This window comes from Epinephelus moara, chromosome 16, assembly GCF_006386435.1.
Source record: "Epinephelus moara isolate mb chromosome 16, YSFRI_EMoa_1.0, whole genome shotgun sequence".
Classification (NCBI taxonomy): domain Eukaryota; kingdom Metazoa; phylum Chordata; class Actinopteri; order Perciformes; family Serranidae; genus Epinephelus; species Epinephelus moara.
The window spans coordinates 7,374,846-7,388,145 of NC_065521.1; the positions used below are offsets into that span (position 1 = coordinate 7,374,846).

The 13,300-nt window shown below is 41.3% G+C and overlaps 1 protein-coding gene across 1 annotated transcript in view; it reads right to left on the reverse strand.

Annotated features, from left to right (window-relative positions):
* tpx2 (TPX2 microtubule nucleation factor) overlaps positions 1–12,044 on the reverse strand; it is a 16,789-nt gene extending 4,745 nt beyond the window's left edge. Inside the window, exons 1-10 of the mRNA XM_050064651.1 lie at positions 11,942–12,044; positions 11,325–11,465; positions 10,387–10,518; positions 9,777–9,900; positions 9,132–9,194; positions 7,546–7,656; positions 7,279–7,388; positions 6,957–7,105; positions 6,461–6,632; positions 2,074–2,212 (exon numbers count right to left, since the gene is read on the reverse strand). Of these exons, the coding sequence (XP_049920608.1) occupies positions 2,074–2,212; positions 6,461–6,632; positions 6,957–7,105; positions 7,279–7,388; positions 7,546–7,656; positions 9,132–9,194; positions 9,777–9,900; positions 10,387–10,518; positions 11,325–11,436 (1,112 nt within the window). The 5' untranslated portion in view covers positions 11,437–11,465; positions 11,942–12,044. The remainder of the gene's footprint in view (positions 1–2,073; positions 2,213–6,460; positions 6,633–6,956; positions 7,106–7,278; positions 7,389–7,545; positions 7,657–9,131; positions 9,195–9,776; positions 9,901–10,386; positions 10,519–11,324; positions 11,466–11,941) is intronic.
* Between the last annotated feature and the right edge of the window lie 1,256 nt (positions 12,045–13,300).

Below are 13,300 nucleotides of genomic sequence, written 5' to 3' on the forward strand. Positions count from 1 at the left end.
TGTCCTTATGACCCTCGCAGCGGATAAGGAAAAACTCCCCAAAAAAACCCCTTTAACGGGGAAAAAAAACGGTAGAAACCTCAGGAAGAGCAACTGAGGAGGGATCCCTCTTCCAGGACGGACAGACGTGCAATAGATGTCGTACAGAACAGATCAGCATAATAAATTAACAGTAATCCGCATAACAAGTCATAACAAGTAACACAGCTCTACAGCTCAACATCAACTATTCAAGGCCAACTTGCTGAAAACAACAACCTTATGGCTAGCCCCTTGCATGTGGGATTTAGGGCTGACCCAAAAAGTTCGAAGCTTTGTTCGATGGCACGGGATTCGATTATGAAAAGAAAAAAAAAAAAAAAAAAAAAAAAGAATTTCAATATTTGGCCTTTTTTCCTCCCGTTTTTTTTTGGGGGACCTTGAACACAACACTAATCATGCCGTCTGTTTACGGTTGTTTTCCCCCCCCCTTTAGCCATATGTAAACTCAAAGAAGGAGAAGCAATGTCTGTTAGGCATATAAGATTTCATGTTCCAGTTCCAGTTTGTGTTTTTAATTGATTGTTTCTGGTTGGTTGACAAATAAAGGCCGGCCCCATTAGGCCGAGTAAAGAAGTCATCTGGTCTGATTGTTGCATGAATTGCCTAAAAAAGTTTCACAGTAAATCAGAGAACAGGGATATTATTATTGGCATGGGTTATTTGAAATGGACAAAGGTATTCTTTACTGGTGAGTTAAGGGAGAATAGCTATCATGTAATTAAAAAAGAAAACATCTCTGACAAGGAAACAGAAAGCCCGACGTCCAATGAATGGAGACCTATTATCCTACTTGAACACAGACGACTAAATTCTTTCAACAATGTGACTCAAAATAATGATAAAATAGATTTTATAGATGTAAAATATGCTGATGGTGACATTTTCCACCGGTCCGCTGTGCTCTGAGTCTGGTGTCAGTGACACATGCTGCTCTGAGTCACGCATCTGTCTGCTTGCGCTGCAGTGCGCGCCGAGGGTTTTAATTTTTAGTGTTAAATCAAAAGTTAAACACTACTTATCAGCAACCAGAAGTGTTTTTTCATTTGTGAATATTTTTATTTTAATTCTAGGGTTGCAAGAAACTACCTTTTCGCCATAATTTTTAAGTTATTAACTTTTTTGGACTTTTTTTTCTCCGCTCAACCCCCATAGCCTTGTCATTCCACCACAACACCCCTGTCCTTCAGCAACTTCACTGGCTTCCGGTTAAATTCAGGAATCAATTCAAAATTCTCTTTTACACATTCAAGGCCATCCATAACCTCGCCCCCCCATATTTGTCCGATCTCCTCCACATTGCCACCTCCTCCCGCTCCCTCTGCCCGCCTCAGCACCATAGGGAGCAGAGCTTTCTGCTGCCCTGCTCCTCAACTCTGTAACTTACTCCCACCTGACATCCGCAACATTGACTTTCTTCCACTGTTTAAATCCAGACTCAAAACTCACTTGTTCGAATTAGCATGCTCTATCATTGCACTGTACATTTCTTTCTTGTTGTCTCTCCTTGTTATTTATTACTTCATTGACTATTGTACAGTGACCTTGAGGCGCTTTTCAAATAAAATTCATCATCATCATCATCATGTCTGCATACATCAAACTTGATGTCCTACCCAAGTTTATTAGATCCATTTGCAAAGTGTAGCTGCACTAAACTTAATAAGATTGCTAAAATCTCAGTCTGTTCAGGAGAAATAGATCAGAATTTAGAGCATGTTAATCAGAGTGTATAGGGCTGCATGTAAACAGAATATTCATTTTTATTGGCCATGTAAAGAGCTTAGTAGGAATATTGTCTTTCAGAAAAAAGCCAGTTGGAAACATAAGCATTATACCAAAAAAAACCCACAAAAAAAACCAAAAAAAAAAACCACAAAGCCTTCAACAGGTATCCAGGTATCCCTTGTGTGTGGAATTTCCACATCTCAAACATTTTGCTGATCATTGCAGTGAGCAGCTTTGACTTTCAGTTAAACAAAGTTACAATAACCTGGTGGGTGGAACAAGAAGGGAAACAGCAAAGGTTCTTACTTGTGAAGTTTGTCCACCTCTTCAGCCTCCAGCTCAGCGCTGCTCTTAACGGTGGGTGGCCGGCGCCTTTGATGGGTCATCAGGCGAGGGGTGTGAGGCTGGGTGAGCTTCAGGTTATCACCTTTCACTGGGGATGGCCCTGAGAAAACCAGTGTGATTTAAAGACACATGAACTTCCACTGTTCAGGAAAAAACAAAACAAAAAAAACATTTTAACCTTCTCTAAAAATAAAACTGGACAGAAACGTGAGAGGCTACAGCAAATTTTGCCAGGTGTTTCTTACATCGTAACATATACACATAGATGTAAAGGATAGCAATGTAATGTGATGTTTGCCCTGTCATTACTATTGGATACGCAACACTGAATAGCAGCTTTATGTTCTGTAATACTTGCCCTGGTTGTTAATATCATTTTGATACAAGAGTAATTTCACTTACCATGTGTACTATTATTCAGGTGGTACGTGAATGATAATTCTTAACCTGCGTATATTTTTTATAGATTTTTTTTTCTTCCTTAAAAAAGGTTCTGTATGTAACTTTCAGAAAATCCTTGTCATTACTGACATCTCTCTGAGGTTGCTAATTGTACTGCAAGGTAGCATCCTCAATAGCCACCAGTGTTGGCATCAACAGTGACAAACAAGACACAACATCACGTAAATAGAATGCTGGAAAATAAATTCTAATCTTAGGGTTTGCTGACAATTTTTTTTTTTTTTTTTTTAATTTCTGGCGGCTCTCCATGATTAAAACATCTGCCACAACATTTGGTGTTCTAATTATGGAGCTAGATGATTCATTAGTAGTGCTGTTGGAATATACATTTATACCATGCATGGTGAGATTGTGAGGTCTATCTATACTTGGGGCGCAGACCGAGCAGCAGAACTTCAGGCTGATTAAGAAGTAAAACTTAAGGACTCACGCTGGGTCTAAAAGTTTGCATTTACTCGCCTCTGCAGCAGCTGCTCCTCTCTTTCAATCTGATCAGATCAACTGATCAATAAGGAAAAACAGGCAAGAAAAAATAAAAAAATAAAGTTTACATGTAAAAAAAAGTTCCACAAAGTATTAAGCACAAAAAGTAAGGAAATTTGTGTTTGGTAGATAATTTCTTTGTTGTAACAATGCTTCTTGGAAATAAATCTTATACCATTGGAAAGCCTGTTTATTTCCCTTTTAAAATGGTGCCACATTTGTAAGGAAGATGCATTTGTGGGATGAGCAGCAGAGCCGAGTATGTGGGTTGTGCCCATGAAAAATCTGCAAAATCTTCTCTGCCAATACCTAACAGCTTTTATTGCTGTTGACTCTTGTTTGGTGGATTGGATGATTGAAGTCTGAAGAAACAAGACATATGGCAATTTAATCATTTAACAAACAAACAAACAAGATCCTCAGTAGTGTGTGGAAGAACCATACATAGCCACAACAGCCTGGCACGTCCTCCTCCTCCTCATGCTGGTCACACACTGCTGTGGGATGGCATCCCATTCTTCAACCAGTATTTGTTGCAAGTCAGCCAACGTGGTTGTGTTGGTCACTCGAACAGCATGCCCAAGCTGACCCCACAAGTGTTCAATGGGGTTGTGGTCAGGACTGCTGGCAGGCCATTCCATCCTCTCCACTCCCAAATTCTGATTCTCTGATAAACCCCGCTCTGTGGGGGCGAGCGTTGTCATCTTAGAGGACAGAGGTCGGTCCCAGACTGTGGAGATATGGGATTGCCAGTGGTTGCAGAATTTCATCTCGATATCTCTCTACATCGAGATTGCCTCCAATGATGACATGCCTAGTTTTTCTAGTGAGGGAGATGCCACCCCCACACCATCACACTGCCTCCACCAAAAGATGTTACTCGGTGCAGCAATCAGCAAAGCGTTCTCCGCGTCTTCTCCACATTTTGACCCTACAATCCAACTGCCGTAGGCAGAATCGGGACTCATCGCTGAACATAACATTCCTCCACATGTTCAGGTTCCAGTGCATGTGTTGCCCACACAAGCGCAAACGGGCCTGATGGTGAAGGGCAGTCATGGCAGGCCTCCTGGCAGCCCTATGAGACTGGAGATTGGCTGCGTGCAGTCTATTCCGGATTGTCTGGGCAGAGAGCCGTCGGCCATATCGTCCTGCAAACCTTGGCCCAATCCCAAACCGGCCCCTATCCCCTCGCCCTATTCACTCCCCCTCCGTTTGCGCAATCACGCTGAGCTTCGCCATATTAAGGGCCGTCCCAAACCAATTATCGCTGAGTGCGAGTGGACTGCTCAGCCCTTAGATAGCTAGTGTGCATCAGTGCAGGCTTCTGATGAGCCCAGCAGGAAGCGCAACATCACAATGGAGGAAACAACGTACAAATGTAAGAGTTCCGTCTTTCTACTTTGTAAAATATTTTAGGTCAAACACACATATTTGTTTTCCTCACCCTTACTTTACAGTCTCAAACAAACTCACAGAATGTTTGGTGTCAAAAGATGAAAACCTACAGGTCCATATGCTTAAATAAACTATTTAAAAAACTGTCTAAAAAAATTCCTCATCCCATTCTCATGATTTTTAAAAAAAAATATATAATTCTGTGGGACAGAAGAAAAAACAAAGCAGTTAATCGATCTACGGATTAAAAATGAGTCTCTTCACTAAAAAGAGGAATGGGATGGAGGTAAGATTGCCCAGATGAATTAATCTGTAAATGTGTAAACTGTGTCTAGAAAATATGAACAAGTTAATTACTTTGATTACACTGCACTGTATCTCTTATCTGACTTATCTAAGTTTATTTTTAATGTATCTCATTTTAATAATATTTAAAAAAATTTTTTTTTTTTTTTTTTATAGCCTGTTGCTCTATTTTGCTTTCACAAAGCGTCTGTCGGTATCCATGGTTACATCTGCTTCCTTCTTCCGGTAGAGTGGTGAGGGCGTCCCATCTGTTTGGCTTCTCTTTCATACGCTTCCCCTTAATCTAGAGTGCCCTCCACAGCTGCGAGTGTAACTTGATTTGGAGTGACACTCGGTAGTAAAGTGGTAGTGGGTAGGGAGTGGTTTGGGAATGGGCCCTTGACTGCAAATCTGTAGAAGACTGCTTACAGTTCTTACAGCTGTCTTTTGAAATACTCGCTTATCAATTAATTGATAATTGATCGTTAATTTTTTTGATGATCGAGTAATGAATTTTGATTGTTTGCCCATCCCTAGTCTTCACTATGTTTTATTCATGACTTTCATTACACAACTAAAATAACTAATAAACACAGTCATATAGCCTTTATGAGTCTATTATGATTTCACCATGGTTCGCACTTTCGGAAACCTCCTTTGTACTGCATCTGCGTATTTGCTGATGAAACACAGGGCCCGGAGCCGTTGGTCCGTCTGGGTCCACAGAGTCCTGCAAACCCGACAACTCCACGGGGAATTTCACCGGCTGGTACAGCTCCGGGAAAGCCCCGACTGTGCTGATAAGTTTCTCCTCCATATTCGTCTTTTTTCAATTTTGCCTGGCCTCGACTTGAGAATCCTGGTCTGCAATTGGCTGCTGCTTTGGTGGTGGAGCGGCTCATTTGCATAAAGTTCAGCTTCTCTCAACTTCTACTTGACGCTCTGGTCGCTGGCATTGCGCCGCTTGCTGCAGCCGACGCCCTTCGTCGCCAACGTGCATTGAAAAATGAATGGCTGCCGGCCGCTTATGACGCTCATGAAGCTTTTGGTGGAAATTCACGGTAAGTGCCGACAGGATGAGGAACCTTGAGGTACCAGAGGCTCAAAACAAGAGTCAATAGCAACAGCAAAAAAACAAACAAAAACAAAACAAGCCTCAGTGGCACGGGCAAATAGATTTGGCAAAATCTTCATGGGTACAACCCACATACTCAGCTCTGCTGCTCATCCCACAAATGCATGTTCCTTACAAATGTGGCACCATTTAAAAAAGGGAAATAAACAGGCTTTCAAACGGTATAAGATTTATTGCCAAGAAGCATTGTTACAGCAAAGAAATAATCTACCAAACACAAATTTCCTTACTTTGTGATTTGTTTAGTTAGTTATTGTTTTCTGTTAGTAATGTCTTTGCTCTGTGTGATGTTAAGGCCGTGGCTGAGAAGGTAGAGCGGGTTGTCCACTGATCAGAAGGTCGTCAGTTCAATCCCCGGCTCCTCCAGTCCGCATGTTGCTCCCGCGGCTGTTCCATTGGTGTGTGAGTGTGTTAAAAACTGAGTAGCAGGTGGGGCCTTGTATGATAGCCTCGGCCACCAGTGTATGAATGGGAGAATGTGACTTAGTGTAAAGCGCTTGGTCGAGTGGTTGGAAAACTAGATAGGTGCATTTACCTCTTTTGAAAAGCAATAAAACAAGTAAATTACCAAAGAAAAAAACCCACCTCTCTCTACACTCCTGCGACTGTGCAGATGGTAGCGGTCAGGGGTTCGTTTCTGGAACTGCTGTATCTGCTGAGCCATGGGCACGTAGGCAGCAGACTCCTCTACCCCTCTCTTGTTGCCTGTTGACAGGTTGAAGGGTTTGGGCACGGTGGCACCTTTCATAGTCTTTGCCTAAAAAAGCGAGAGAGAGAGAAAAGGGGGTAGGGGCAAGCAACAACATTAGGCAGTGTATATTCACTTTTCGCAGTAATGTTTCACTCAAAATGAATGTGTACTGAAGCCAAAGTTTTTATAATTGTGTGGATGTCTACATTTTGATTTCACTACAGAGGCAGTTTGGGGGAAGTCTGCGTTATTCCAGTTGCCTGTTGTGTGCACAGAGAATCCAAAGACATTTACACGTTCTAAGTGAATCATTAGTAGTCTGGATTTGACAGTTTGGCCTCTCAGGTTGCGCAACAACTTTAAAAAAGATGTCAGTAATGAAGTACTTACTGGAGGGGAAGGTTTGCGAAGCTGAGTGATAAAGTCCACTTCTTTGTGGGATGTGTTTGATGAAGTGGTCGCTTTGGCACGGGTCTTTGTGTTGAAGTTGAATTCTTTAGGCACAGTCACTGACAGGGCCATCTTCTTTGGTGGTGGATCTGAAATAAAAATGACCCAGACTGTTTTTCAAGAAGTCAAGTCAACCTGAAGCACAACTTTCAGATCTCATAAAAAAATGGTGACAAACAACTTGTTAGTCAGAAAAAAAGGATGTCATCAGTGCATTTACTACTGGTTGCAGCCCCACATGAAATCAGTATTATCTACTCACTGCCAGCCAGAGCAGCTTTGTAGCTGGCCTCGTTCTTCTTGCGATGCAGAGCTACTTCCTTCTGGAGGTTCCTGATGCGCTCCAGCTCCTGTTCTTCAGAGCTACTTGGCCTGTTTGGACACATTAATCATCGGCAAAAATAAATAGTTGTCACACTGGAGAGGTACCTGCAGCCCACAGCAGATCTCAGTTGGTTATGGAATGATAAAACAGATATTCCAGGAGGAGGCTGAGAAACACTGGTTTCACTGGTAGTGGTAGACTCACTCTGTGTTTGCTGTGGCAGAGGCTGCTGCACGGGTCACAGGCCCAGTCCTGGTATTCTGTTGCCCCTTGCTGCGAAGGATACTTCTGGATTTTCGGGCAACAGGAGGAGTTCTGAAACAGACAACTGCAGCTGAAAATTCCACATACAAAAAAGGTAATACAAAGTGAGGACTCTGACGAGGTCTCTTGTAGGGATGCGTGCGATTAGTCATCTAAACAATTTAACATCTGCCCCCTCGCAAGTCAGCACCAGAAATATTAGTAGGTTAAACCAATTGCCATGCAGCTGCCTGCCACTAGTGGGTGCTACAGAGCCATCACACAGCAGTCCCCCTCCCTGCGGTAATGCTCAAGTAGACTGGAGTTTTAAAACAGTGCGGTGGGGAAAACGCAAAACCAGCACGGTTTGGCAGTTCTTTGATCTAGAAAATGAAAACAATGTAGGGCTGTGTCAGAAAATAAACTGTCATATAATCACTCAACTGGAGCAATGCATGCATTCAACATGTGCATTTGGGTGTTGCTGCACGGATGGACAGCTGCTGCTAGCGGTGCTCGCCTCACAGCCCAGTTATTTTAAGACTTCAAAAGGGCTCTTAATGCACACAATATTTTTTGGGCAATGTTTCAAATACTTAATAAACTGTGCTAAATTTGGACTGTTCTGAGTGTTTCTCTTTATAGACTCATCGACTAGTCTTAATTAAAATTTTCGTTTAGTCGCCAGGGAAATTAGCCGCCAGGAACATCCCTAATCTCTTGATTATCTCTTGATCTCGCTGATAGTGGCCCTGTACAGTCTATTCAGTGGCTTTTCCAGGGTGTCTACAAATGTTGCACACTTAGTTTAATGCTTTTCAAGACCTCTTTGTGATACTTTAACCAAATTTAAAACTGGTTGAATCATCGTCTTCTGATGCAGAGGCAAAGTTACATGAAGGAATATGGCTATCATAGTGAGCTAGATCAATCTACATTTTGCCAACAGTTAAGTGTGAGTATAAAAAGACACTATGAGGTTTAGTGGAAAGTTCAAAGATTTGTAACATCAAAAATGTGGGTTTTCACAGAAGAGCGTGACTTACTTTGGCAAAAAGAAATTAAAGGTGGATAAATTACTATTTAATGACATTGAGGCCTAATATTCATATAATTGAATGTAAGAAATTTTAGGACTTTAAAGACTTGCAGACACCCTGTTTTCAGGGCCAGAGGACTTAAGCAGGATTTATAGCCTGACGTGCACCTCCCCAGAAATATAACTACACGTTGTGGTGACGCAGACCTCTGTGCTACTTTTGTAAGCTGAAAAACACTTCCTTTCAGTGGAAACAAAGCTTTTATTTACTTTTATTTCACTGTACTTGTAAACTTAACAGCACTTCACAGAATCCTCACCGCCAACAAGTGTTTTAGAGGTTTAACTGTAGAGTGACAGACACACCACCATGCAATTATAAATGCTCACAAAAAAAGGTGTAGGCCATGTACGTAGGTTCTGCATAGAGTTGACGCATAAGTATAAATCCAGCTTTACTGCGGTAAAGGGCATCTTGAGGACACAACAGGACAGTTTTGACACTTACTTTTTGTGTTTCTTTGATGGTGGTGGAGCTGGAGCACTGCTCATCTCTTTACGTTTTGAAACCCTAAAATGAATAAATTCATGAGAAATGTGCACATTTAATCTCAAGTATAGGTCAAGTCCCCAAAACACTTGATTCTACTTTTTCCATGATGCAACTCAATAGCACCTTTTGTCAGACCCTCCCATACTCCTAATCAATCAGACTTCACTCAGTGTTTTGTGACATTTCAAGTCCCCAAGCCCCAAACAAAGAACAGAGCCACAGACAATATATGACCATCTTTACAAGCAGATTATTCCCCGTCTTGTGGAAACAATATGTAAACTGAAAGTTGTAATCTCAATTTAGAAAACTGCACTGAGCAAAATTATGCATTCATTCACACAGAACAAACAATATAACAATGACCGTATGGGACAGACACAAGGATGTCCGTTTGTGCACTCTGATGTAATGCAGTTGGGTGGTTTGTTTGACGCAACACATTACCCACACTAATGGGCCAGAATCATCAGGTAAATCTGTAGCGTTATGAATCAACATTACTGATTAATTGGATATTGTTAAGCACCATTGTAGCACACTTATTTCTAAAATCAGTTCCACACTGTAGTGTAAGATTGACCATCACAAAGACTCTACCTTCGTGGCTGGGCAGGGGGTGGATTAACAGTCTTCCTCTTTGGTCGTGCACCAGTGCGAGCAGGAGATCCAGCACCCCAGGATGTGACAAGATTTGAAGGTTGAGATGTGGATGCACTGGGACCTGAAATATTGATCGTCCATGTAGATTAACGTCATGACGACTATTCAGTGAATAACATAACACTGCAGACTAATCTACAGGTCCACACAAGTGTTCAGCTTTAAACAGTTATTGTAAATACATAAAGGATCCAGTTCCACCTATTCAGTATCAACATTTAACACAAAGTTTACTGGGCTGGGATGAAGAGGAGAACTACATTCAGTCTGAAAGCTATCCAAGTGTCTTTCATTTACATATTTGAAGGGTTTATTTGCCAAATAGATCTTTTTTATACATCTCCCTTAATTGTGCTTTTGTGTGTGTGCAATCTAGGAAATATCAGTCAAACTGGTGCTTATTTTAAGAATCTTCACTCAAACTTGCAGTATTGACTACCGTGAATCCAAGTCAACTGTGGTTACTGACTGCAGAAAGAGCAAGAATCTTATTTAAAAAATTAAGAGTGTATCCTCAGTAATTAGCAATAATGCAACAAAAACCAACCAGATTCCTCATCAGTCTTGACTTGAGGGGGTACGATGGCTCTTGGAAGGTCAGGCCCATGGCTTCTCCTAAAGGGTAGGCTAGGCCTCAAAGGAGTTTTAAGATGGCCATCTGCTGCACTGATCTGTTGCTCTGCACATAAGAGACAGTCAGAGATCAAGAAGATAGACTCCGTATACAGATTCTTGGATAGTTCATTTAACCTAAATATTGGTTACTCTGCTCCAAAATACACAGCTTTCATTGTGAGTTTTCATGGCATTTCGGCCTGTAGCAACACTACTAATATTATATTATCACTCAAAAAATAATCCGTATCCCTCTTTTGCCAGTCCTCACGCTGCTTAAAAACAAAAACAGTAATACCCCATTCAGATCTACATGGTAAAGTGCGTCAAACTGAATGGGTCAACGCAGTCCTCCTGACCATCTGAGTGGGACCACCTTTTTTCTACTTCTGATCCCTCAGCACTCAAAACATTCAGTGTTTAGTACAGAAGTGTGCGATTTGAGACACACTGATTTTCTCGAGTAGAGCTTTTTCACAGCAGACATTTTGACTTGTTATAGTTGGAAAGGCACAGGTAAAATTCCTAAACATTGACGATACTATGGCTTAGTTATGTTACGTATCCCGGTAGGCTGTTCCAGTGAACCAGGATGCACAATGTAAGCGCCTCCCCCAAGTACAATGCAGCCTTCGTTAATGTTATTAAACACACCCGTGTTTTTCCTACTATGGCATGTCAAAATGTCTGCCGTGAAAACGGTCTCTGGAGCAGGAATACCTAACATTAAGGAAAATCTCATTCTCATTAAATTGTTTGAGCTTATAATATCAGCGGGCAAAACAAAGAATTGGGAAATGTGCGTAACGTTACAGTTTCCACAAATTAACTAAATGGCAGTGTGATAAAAATCACTGAAGGGAAACTTACCAAACCACGTATCTTCATTTTTTGCATTCGCCAGTTCTACAAAGTCGACAACATGGGACGGGGCGTCATATTCGTAGCGCTCAGAGCCATCGCCAGAGTCGCTTTCGGCCATAATCTCAAATGTGTTATTCAACAGCGTACCTAAACAAGAACCAGTAAAAACAGCAAATTGTAAGTTAAATGAAAAGAGATTCCTGTGGGACGTCTGCGAACGGTTGAAGTTAATCAACCAAGCTAACGTTAGCGATCTCTTTTAACTAACGCTAGGTCAACGTTACATCTGGGAAAGGCTTCGCAAAATAACTCATTAATGCAAACTGCTGTGGTGATCCAGGTAGAAGTTAGTCGTATTTTCTTTGTATGAGCTGTAATACACAAGTAACGTGACGAAGGGAGAATTGGCAAGTTAACGTTGAGCTAACGTTACTTGCCATCATAAGCATACTTCAGTAGAATTACAACTATCTAACAATCAGTTAATTCCAATAAACACATGAAATATTGCTACAGTCGTGTGATTATCTAAGTAAGTAAACGGGGAATCAGAACATAAGGAAACAATTACCGATGTAACATTATTACGAAATAAATAAAATAAGTCTGGTTGAAAAGCTTACCAAAATCGTCTATTCCGAAGGCGACACAACTCAAACTGAAACCGTTAGCGCTTAAAACGCCTTCTTTTTGAACCAGCCAATAGCAAACGTCATGATCATCATCCCGCCGCTTATTGGCTCATACACGTCAACTTCCTTTGACCTGAATACAAGCGGAGATTCTTCTTCTTCTTTGGTTTTGGCAGACTAGACGCATCTAAGGCGTATTGCTGCCCTCTACTGTTTCCATGCGATTTCTTCTAGTGTTTAATCATATTCTGTTGTATATTCCAATGTAATGTAGATACTGAAGCAGCTTCTTCATCTTGTTCCAGTCTTCCATATTCAGCAGTGTGTTCATGTTAAAAACAGTCTCTCCAGCTGCTCCCAATTCTCTGAAAAGTTTCCTCCTTTGAGATGAGTATTTCTTGCATTGTAAAATAACATGTGTCACAGTCTCTGGTTCTCCACACTCACATTGTCCATCCGGGTGCTTCCCAATCAGGGCCAGCCCACTTCTAAGACCACAATGACCAAGTCTTATTCTGGTGATAACTACAGCATCTCTCCTGCTGCAACCAAAGCAATTATTGCTTTTCCCTATGTTTTTTTGTATATTATAAAATATCCTGCCTTTGCTTTCCTTATCCCATGAGTTCTGCCACATTTCCTTTGCTGCCTGTTTTATTACAGATGAGTATTCTGGTGGTCCAAAATCCAATTCCAATTTTACTTTTTCCTACTTTATTGCGTTTTTAGCCACAATGTCTGCTTCCTCATTTCCCTGTATGCCCACATGTGCTGGTACCCAGATGAACCCCACCTCACACCCCATTTTGTTAATTCTATACAATATTAGGCACATTTCTGTTATTAAGTCAGGTCTGGACTTGGAACGTGCCTCTTTTATAGTCTTGTATAGTTGCTGCTGAATCACTGCATATGACTGTATAACTTGGTTTATTGTCCTCCACCCACTGAAGAGCCTTCAAAACTGCCATCATCTCTGCTGTGTATACTGACGTGTGATCTGATATCCTATAGCCTTTTCTTACTTCTAACTGGGGGATTACTATGCCAATTGCCACCCTCCCGCTTTCTGGTTCTTTTGACCCATCTGTATATATCTGTAAATGTGACCTCCATTTTTGCTGCAAGTGCTTTTGAATTTTATTAACGATGTTTTCGTCCTTTTCCCTCTTCTTACTATTTAAAAATCTCATATCAATCTCAGGTTCTGTAAAAAGCCATAGTGGAACAGTTGACCAGCAGACTGGGGGAGATACTTTCTTCTCCAGAATGCCTATTTTTCCTGCATTATCTTTTAGCTTGACTCCAAAATTAACTTTAATTCTTCTTTTCCTCCCCCCAAATTCCCAA